The sequence below is a fragment of the Epinephelus lanceolatus genome, chromosome 5, assembly GCF_041903045.1.
Source record: "Epinephelus lanceolatus isolate andai-2023 chromosome 5, ASM4190304v1, whole genome shotgun sequence".
Taxonomy (NCBI): domain Eukaryota; kingdom Metazoa; phylum Chordata; class Actinopteri; order Perciformes; family Serranidae; genus Epinephelus; species Epinephelus lanceolatus.
Genome location: NC_135738.1, coordinates 44,612,468 through 44,622,500, shown reverse-complemented (window position 1 = coordinate 44,622,500; position 10,033 = coordinate 44,612,468). Strand labels below are relative to the sequence as shown.

The window sequence follows — 10,033 nt, the reverse complement described above, 5'->3', positions numbered from 1 at the left end:
ACAAATTCAGCTCGTCCGGGTTTCCGTACAAAACAATAACTCTAGCCAACCACAGTAACGTTGGTATATACTCGCCATTTCCTAAATCGTTTAATCTGCAGTTTTATGACTTCTGAAAGTTTCGCTCCGGTTAAAGCTTGTTGTAAAAACCGGAAGCGCTGCTACCTGACAGACCGCGCTGGTGGCAAAATTGTGTCAAAATGACGTAAAAGCAAGTTGTGTTGACAGCTAGCTCAGCTAGCTTGATGCTAGGTAGTCTTGCGTCAAGACCGAGCCTTGGCAAATCCCTTACCGACTCTCATGGTTTTACAGGTCTTCAGGCCACATTTTATTCATGCAGCATATAGTATCAGTGTGAAACATGCAGGACCGGTATAGTGACAGTTTTGTCCAGCATATACTCGGTTTAGTGCCGAGAAAAAATGGCACACACCGAGGGAACGACACATCTCTCAGCGACTTCTCAGGTAGGCTAATGTTTGCTAGCTTGTTAGCCATTTAAACTGTATAAGCTGCTGTAAAGGAGGGATGATATCGTACGAAGTTGAGTCTAGTGTTTTCCTTTTAACGAACATGGGAAACGTCAAAACGTGCTCAATTCCAATGAAAGTGTATACCCATAGGGTTCACGTTACGTTAGCCACTGGACGCTTGTTCGTTAGTATTGTTGAGGGTTACCAATAGTGAAGCTAGCTAACTTCCGACTTCATCCGAACGGTTGTTGTAGAAGTCGGACTTTCTGCCAAGCGATGGTTAACAAAACTGTGCTAACTTCCAATCCCAATCGTCGTTTAAAAACGTGTATAGTAGATTATTATTATCATTATTAATATTATTATTATTATGAAGGTGCACTGCATTGTTCTGAGCTATTTTAGTTGTGCACTAAAAGTCACTCGCTAAATCTGTCTTTAGTAGAGTTTACAAATGCATAGTGGTCGTATTAGTGTAAGAGACTAACATACCTTAACAGCTATTTGGGTTATGTAAGATACAGAGTGAATACAAAGGCGTGTACACAATGACATGCAACACAATGGCCTGCACTGTCCATTATATCGTGGCTTTGTCAAAGGATGAGCAGCCAAATCTGCAGTTTTTCTGCCAGAGATGTGGCACTTACTGTAATTAAATTGTGTTTATGATGCACTCAGTTGTTCGCACATGGCACTATGAAACTGGATCTACCTTAGTCTTGTATCCATACCTTTAATGCCCTGTCCTAAAGGATGCATTACATCTCAGTGATTTCTAGTATTCTCACCATTCCAGAAGAGTGCATTGAATTAAGAGTGACCACAGTTTATTGTTTACATTATCAGTTAATATACTCTGAAAAAAGTCTATATTCCTGAATAAAAAAGTTCATATATAAAATGTCAAGCAGGGGTCTGAACCACTCTCAGTCTGGTGTGTCTAACAGAGACATGGACTGTTTGTCTTTAAATCTTGTGGTGTACTGAAGTATCTCAGACAAGACTGTCTGTGTATTATCATGATCCAACTTTTTTAAAAATAACATTAGAAAGCAATCATGATTAATACTGATTTAATGCACTAACTAATGTACTAACTGCTACTATGTAGGTGTGCACATTTTGAAACGGTGATTAAAGTGACGAAGAACATACTCTAACTTTTTTAGGACATAAAGGTCATAGTTTGGGACTGTCCTGTCTTATCCTGAGATCTGAGTCTTTGACTTAATTGTTCCACCATGAGTGTCTCACACGTTGCTCTGTAATTTCTCATATGCGTTCAGTCGGGTTAAGATCTGGTGACTGTAAAGGCCATAGAATTACATCCTTTCCATACTCATCAAACCATACATTGAACCACCGTTATCTCTATAGAGGTATTTTTTAAGCATGTGATATACTCAGACTTTCATTTGCCATACTTCTGTTCTCCATGGAGGGGATAAAGGGCGTGGAGCCAGAGAGCTCGGATCACATTAATGAATAATTGAATGATCTAATTGAATTTTCCTAGTGCACTGTGGAACTGTACGCAATGTGTACTTGATTGGCATGAAGTGATGTGTGGCTGCATGACTTTATGTTTATCCAGAGATGTGGTATGGAGTGTTTCTATGGGCAGCCGTCTCCTCTCTGGTCTTCCACGTGCCTGCAGCTCTGCTTTCCCTCGCCACGCTTCGCCAGCACAAGATTGCTCGATTCATGCCCATCGCCATCCTCCTCATGGGCATCTTGGGACCAGTTTGTGGGGGAGTCCTCACCAGTAAGTCTTCTTCCTATCTACTTATCTATATGTCAGGTTGTAAACCATCTACTCATGATGGTACAGTAACATGGCAGAGTGGACTTTCTTCCCTAAAAAATGATCTTTGAAGAGTAATAATCTTTACCACGTATTTGAATGAAATGCTTGCACTGTAGAGCCCAGCTGTCTAAATGGATGGCAGATTTGCAATGCTAGCAGGCTGAGGTGGACATATCACAGAGAAGAAAGCATCAGCATTCAGGTTTAGAATAGAATAGACTTTATTGTCATTGCACAAGAAGTATAACGGAATTTCCTGTGCCATGCCTGAAATATAAAAAAATAGAAAATAGACAGTAATATACACAACACATACACGTACACAATCAACCCAATCAGTAAATTAAAAAAGCAACATTAAAAGCAGTATTGCACAAGTTGACCTATTATTGCACATTTGAGTTAAGCTTAATGATTCTCAGTATAGTTCACAACACAATGGTGGGGCAGTGTTTGATTCTGTTCAGTTCTATCAGGCCGATAGATCATTGTCTGATAATGGGATTTTTTTCTTATTCATTATTGCATTATATTGTGTTATATTATTACATTATTCCTTGATTTATTTGGCACAGCATTTACACCACCAATAAACACAGAGAAGAAGAAGAAGAGCAAGTGCGGCATTTTCGTCTTTTTTACCCTTAGGTGTGCATAAACTACAGGTTTTGAATTTATTTTTGAATTAAATAAATGTGAAATTATTGCCATGAGAGGAAGGTACTTATAGGTTATCTTATTGGTATTGGCCATGAGAAATAGGTAATTATCAGTTATCAGTATTGGCTGAAATAAATACATGTCGTGCTTCCCTAAATTAAAACAATACTAACTAGTAAAGTCCACCCTTTGAATTGGCTTCAGACATCTCTTGATCATGATAATTTATGAAAGCTGATTTTGTTATGGGAAAGTGACAAAGAATGATTGTTTTAATTATCTATTCATTACCCAATTGCTTACATTTTTTTCTGTCTTACTGGGTGCAAAATTGTGGCATAGTTAGCTTATCAAACATTAAATCAAACTTAACATTATATCTGTTGAATAATGTGTTCTTTTCTTTTCTTTTCTTTTCTTTTTTTTAAAGGTGCAGCCATAGCAGGTGTTTACAAGGCAGCAGGAAAGACGATGATATCTTTGGAGGCTCTTGTTTTTGGTGTAGGACAGTCATTTTGTGTCCTCATCATCTCCTTCCTCAGGGTACTTGCCACCCTTTAGCAGTACTGGGGCCCACCTGGCTGGCCCTGACGCTGCTGGGTGAGTCTGACACCAGTCGCACCTTCTCTTGACAGGACCTGAGGTTGACATGGTACAAGACTAGATCCCTAATAGATCCCAAATCATGGGACACATGTACACCAGTCAGACCCAGGACATGATGTCTTTTCCTACTGATGGACCAAGACCAGAGTGGATTTTATTCAACCCTCAAAGAATGAGCAGTGTGTAAACCGGAGCTGTGTGTTATGCAGCACTAAGCCTTGTGATTTGCTCGCCATCTGTATGATGTCTACTGTGGGACAGCACAATGCTGCATTCACATCATGGGGCAAACGCACACTACAGGCTCTTTATTCAAAGTTTCTCAGAACTTTGGACAACTTTGAGGATGCTGTCCCAGGGTTAGCAGCATTTTTAAATAATCATAATGAAATAACTTTGCAGTTATTCCTGTATGATGTGAAGGCAGCAAGATGCTGTTCTCCCCCTGTTGCTGGGGTTACAGGTTAGCAGCAGGACGACACTAACCTTTCTCAGGGGCTGTGTGTATGTGTGTCTTTCTCTATCAGTCTGACAACAGTTTGACTCCATGCAGTGACTGCAGCGAGGCAGAATAACAGGCTGATGCACTGTTGAGACAGGAAGATGTTGGTTATATGCAAGATTCTGGCTTTTTTTCCTTGATGCCTTAATTTCTATTTTCTAACTTCCAAAGTGGTGTTTATCTTCAGGGCTGTCTTTGTTTAACACTGTCTCTTGCTGCGCCTTTTGTTCTTCCTCATATGTTTGGTTCAGACTGATCCAAGTCTGACTGCCTGTATGTTATTGTTAATTCCAAATGAGTTAGAAGCACCTTCAACATGTCCCCCTCTAGTTTTATCAGCTCATTTATTTTAGGTTTTTATAGATAACGTTTTTTATGGGACATGACATTTTGCCCTGCAAATGCAGCCTAGAGAATGTCTTCAGTTTCTTGGTTTGTTTGTTTGTTCTGAGATAGATGAGAGGTATGAACATGGGGCCACCAGGATGGTCAGATAATTAAACTAACCCCAAATATGAGAGGAGATTATGATCGTTTCTTTTCTCTCTTTGAATGAATTTACAGGTGTGTCATTTTGTGACAGTGAACTGATTTGTAGATATTCTAAATTATTTCCAGGTCTTTGTAGACTTTCAATCTTTATGACCAAATATGATTTGCTGGTTTATTTTTCTGCATTGAATGTGCAGAAGATGGTTCAAAAGAAGTGTATCATCAAATTCCCACAGTCCCCAGTGACTGCCTTTAGTTGCTTTTGGTAGCTGACAAGTGCTTTTGAATTAATGTCATGTGCAACTTGCATATACAGACATAGATGAACTCTACATATAATACTTTGATTTGTTAAAGCAAAAGATGGAGCTTGCAAGTGATGCGGTTTGCTGTTTCTGTATTAGCTTAGCAATGATTTCAAACTAGCTGCTGACACCATTACCAGAAATGTATTTATTGTAGGACTTTGACATTTTGTTTGCTTTAGTCTGATATTTAATTTTTGTATCTCTTTCTTGATGAAAAGCTGATTCTGACAACACTGTATTGATTCATTTCCACAAAACAACATGTTGACACAAAAATCAAGGAATTATTTTGGCATCAGCCACACATCATTTGGTTCCAATGAATTCAATGAAAATGTCTTTACTTGACTATAAACAGCGCTGAATTAATCTATTAGAGAGCCCATGGCAAAAAATGGGCTACGGGCCCCCCAGGTTCCCCAAGTTAGTTTTAGAGTTGCATAGGGATAGGTAAGATCTTTTGAAGTGTGGCTGTATATGGCACGTATCCAAAGTTAGTGCATTAAATACAGTAGATGTCAGTCAGCATGCCCCTGTTCGGTGAAACAGGCTGGAGTCTGATATGGAAGCTAAGCTGCTGTACTGCTGTGGAGGGTCAGCAACAAGAAATATTTTAGCCACGTCCCACCTAAAAATCAATAACAATTTAAATGCATACTATACTGAGAATATTTTAACTGCTTCATCTTAATGCCAGACAGTGATTTCCAACAGGAAAGTTAAGCCATTCTGCTATCTCTTCAAAGCCAGACTCACTGCACTGACAAAAAGAGTAATTTTAGCTCACTGAACATGTGAGCTGCTGGTCTTCTGCCTTGATTAGTTATTTTGTTTGTGTTATTGTGTGACTTTGGCATTTAAAAGGGTTAGTTCGGATTCAACGCAGTCAAAGACAAACTCACTGATCGAAGCAACAGTAGACCAGCAGCTGCTGTGTTCAGTGTGCTAAAATGACTGTTTCTCTTAAGAGAGCATAGACGGGGAACTGAAGCCATTAATGGCTTCCCTGTTGGAAGGAACTTTCTGACGTAGAAGTTAAGTGGTGAAAATACTCTGAATATTGCGTACACTTACAGAGTTTACACTTGCGTAAACTGTTTTTTTTTCTTTAAGTAGGACTTTTTAGGTCACTCAAATACATTTTGCTGCTACCTGCTGTTCACAGCAGTACATTGCTCAGCTTCTGTGTAGGCACTCATGTTGCCATCCCTAATATGCACTCTGTAAGCATAATATCAAGTGAAAGAAAGACAGGGCTTTATCATTGAATTAGATTGTGTTTTATTGGTGCATATTTCCATACAAAGCTTCACATTTCAGATAAATTAAACGATGGATCACATGTAAACCAGTAAATTATTAAAAAGTAAGTTTATAAATGCCCCTTTGACATTTTACAGAACACTGTAGACTGCATAAACCAACCTAAACTGTGTTTTATGATAAGGCTACATCTCTCACCTTATATTTCATCTCCTCCTAATCATATCACCCACAGCTCTCCCTAGAAAACTCTAGAAACACTGGTCTGAAGTGTGTGTGTGCATTCTCACTGCACATTCTTATTCTAGTTATACCAGTTTATGTGTGGGAAATGTTGTAAGCGTGGTTTGTGTGTGTATGTATCTGTACACATCTGGCCACGGGTAGAATCTGTTTGTGTAATTTCTTCTGTCAGATCTAAAATGTTTCTTCCTTCATGGTTTATGTTGCCACAGTTTGTGTTGCACATTCCAATTGGAAATATTGTTTTCCTACATTTCGCTGCCTATATCATAATAATCCCAGTGATCCCAGGATTGGGAGCCTGCATAACTCATGCACAAGTAAAGAGAGAGCAAATCTAATCCCCTCAAAGAATTCCTTTAACCCTTCAAACCAAAGATGGCTTGAATTTTTCATGTGTGCCCTGTACTTCACTAGCTACACTTAAGCTGTCACATCTGACAGAATAGTCTCAGAGTGCATGTAAATGTGCGACAAATCAAGAATGTTTGACTCGTGTTTAGCTCTAAGATGTAAAATATAGAAAGCCCATGATTGAAAAAGTAACATTGACTCTGATAAAACACACACAACACAGAACAACACAGTTTAGCACCCATGGGACCAACACTGGGCCAGGAATGGTCTCTGGATAGTGCCCAAACTGGTAGTTAACCTGAAGACTGGGTTATTTTTGCTTGTGTCTTCTTTTGGATACATTTGAATTATCTCTCCTGCACCAAACTCCTCCTTTCTTCAAAATTGTGACTCGGGTGAACATTTGAGTTTTATTTTCAACTGTGAAAAGCTCAGTGTGTTATTTGAGAGGAGTTAAATGAAAGTATACATTATTGTTCTACAAAGACTTGGTGATGCATTGGAAAATCAAAGCACCTCATTAAAATGTGTGGCTGATGCAGGAACAAATGAGCACTGTTTGAAATTAAGTCTTGTTGAGCCCTGGGCCTTGCTTGTACACTGTACATTTTGGAGAATGTTTATTTTTTTATGGTTGTGTAATTAAGCTCTTTGAGTGTGTGTGCTCTCTGGTTCTGTTACAGCAGCACATATTTTGGGGGGGTTAGAACCTTGACATTGAAAACTTTGGTCTGGATATTTTCTTCAGCTTGTACTTATCTTAATGTTTTTGATATGTACTATTTAAACTGATCTGGCGTCTTCATCAGCTGGGTGGCCTATGTGAATGTTATTTTGGAGTGTTTAGATGGTGTATTTTTTTTTTTTTTCATATGTTTTGATGGAAGCCATCTGTGTCTGTGCTGGACATAGAGTTCTATCAATCTTCTCATCTTACCCTGCTTAAGACAGCAAACACAAATTTTCCATGTTGTACTCTTGTATAGATAGAAAAAGGTCAGAGGTCCAAAGCAAATGCTGTTTGTGACAGCAGTAAATGGCCATTCATACAGATGGACTGTCTCAGAGTCCTTTATGTTATGAGGTTAAAGTCCATGTATAAACGTTACTGAAGCTGCTTAAAGCAGGAGGATAAAACACGCAAGAAAATGTGGATTCACAAAACTGTTAAAGTTCCTCTCCAGCCATGATTTACTCTGCTGTAATTATTATTTTATTTAACATGGTTTCTCCACATAAAGGCCCAATGTGTAGAATTGAGACGCATCCATTTGCAGGAATAGTATAAAATATTCATAACTGTGTTTTGAGTTGTGTTTAATTACCTGAAAATAATCATATTTTGTTACCTTAGAATGAGCTGTTTATATCTACGTACAGAGTGGGTCCTCTTCTACCGAGTCTGCCATGTTTTTTCTACAGTAGCCCAAGATGGACAAATAAAACACTGGCTCTAGATAACGTCATTTGTGTTTTCACAATGGCCAATGGACATTTTACTTCTGTAACTTCACCACTAGATGCCACTAAATCCTACACACTGGACCAGTGATATTTAACTTAGGGCCTGTGGCCGCAGATCTGTTCTTTCTTGCCAGTGTTCTGTAGAAATTGCTTCCCCCTTTGATATACGTTTCTTGCATTAGACAGTTATTAGCTGCCATATCAGGTCTATCTTGCTGCAAACTGCACAGATACAGGTCAGATATTTGATGGGACATAAACACAGGAAAAACACATTTTTGAGTGGAGAGGGACTTAGAGCCAAGACTAAAAGGACCTTAAGCAACAGTAATGAAAGTAGCTGCACCAAAGTCCCCTCTATGTCAGTACATATGCCAGGCCTGTTTCCAAGAGGGGAGAGGAGGCAGTGGAACATTAAAATACTCATACTAAGTCAAACATACAAGATATCAAGTCAACATTGTGAGATCTACCGTATCTGTCATGATGCTGGCCACTTTATTAGACTGCATTAGTTTTAGCTAGGTGGACCTAATACAACAGCTCTGCAATGAATCCTACCTTCATGAAGGTTATACTGAATTGTATAGCTTTATACTGGAGGGTATGTCAAATATTTGTCCAGCCCATTTACATCAGTGAGGCCAGGCTACAAAACACACTCTCCTGTATAATGCAGTGTGGTTCAACAGCACCACAAACCACAGCCTTTCAAATGACCATACAGTTAAATCAACATGTCTCTGAAAATGTTTCTACACAAACAGTAGAACCGCCATGAAGGAGGATTTATTGCAGGACTGTTTTATTAGACTGACGTAGTTGTAGCTAGATGGTCAGGAAAGTAAATGTGAGAATGAAAATAAAAATGTCAAGGAGAGGCTGAGTTTCTGCTGTAATAGAACCATTTCTTTCCTCATGATTTTGTCCACATTTCTGGACTGATTTTGTTTAATTTTTACCTGGTTGAAAAGGTTTTAAAAGTTGATTTTATTAGAGTAAATTAAGTGCCAATGGTTAATATTTTCATGGAATAAAATGTTTCAACTACAGTGTGTTGTATCTTCGTGTCCTTTATCCACCTCTAGTGGTGACTAGTGTTTGCTACAAGTTCATCAACACTAACAGTATTCAAATACTAGATTCTGTTTTGAAAGCACAGACATGAATAAAACTTAAGTGAGTTTCATAACAATACAATAATCCATATGATAAAATGTATTATAATAAAAAGGTGCTTAAACTTAAATATCAGTTTCACAACTTAAACTTAAATATCAGTTTCACAAAGTGTACAAATAATGCAAACAAACATTTGGTTAAAGAATTCATGGCATTGTGATATTTTGTTAATTGTAGTTGTAATTACTTGTTTTTACTTGTAGTTTTAATGTCATCAGTTTCAGAGTGTATCAGATACTTTCTGCTGATTAATGTGATCAGCTCCACCTTGTTCTGTTGTTAGATATCAAGGTATCAGCAGACCACTGAAGTATCTCCTCATGTTGAAAAGGGTGCAGGTTAGTCCAGGCTCAGGAAATGGGTCTGGTTAGTATCTGGCCTGAGACTGTTTGCATGCCCCCATGTGGTCACTAAGCGCTACTGGTGGTTTGGCTCTGTTTGCCTCACACAATACAGTACAGTACATGTGTATGGAGCTTTTTTTCCTTTTTATTCAAGAGAGTGGTATATCAATTTGAGAGCATTATTTATTGATGTCATGTTCAGATTTTGTAATATTGTCCCTCAAAACCCTGCCCTCTCACTCAGATAGCCTCTGCTTGTGCTTAGATCTACTCTGTTTCTGCTCAAACGGTGTGCTCACACTCACATACAATGTTGCTTGCATACATTC

The 10,033-nt window shown here is 38.5% G+C and overlaps 1 protein-coding gene across 1 annotated transcript; it reads left to right on the top strand.

Moving 5' to 3' along the window:
* Positions 1–30: 30 nt before the first annotated feature.
* Positions 31–9,230, top strand: tmem170a (transmembrane protein 170A). Its single transcript, XM_033635532.2, has 3 exons — positions 31–467; positions 2,071–2,241; positions 3,374–9,230. The coding sequence occupies exons 1-3, from the start codon at positions 362–364 to the stop codon at positions 3,502–3,504; spliced, it is 408 nt and encodes a 135-aa protein (XP_033491423.1). The 5' UTR covers positions 31–361; the 3' UTR covers positions 3,505–9,230.
* Positions 9,231–10,033: the final 803 nt, after the last annotated feature.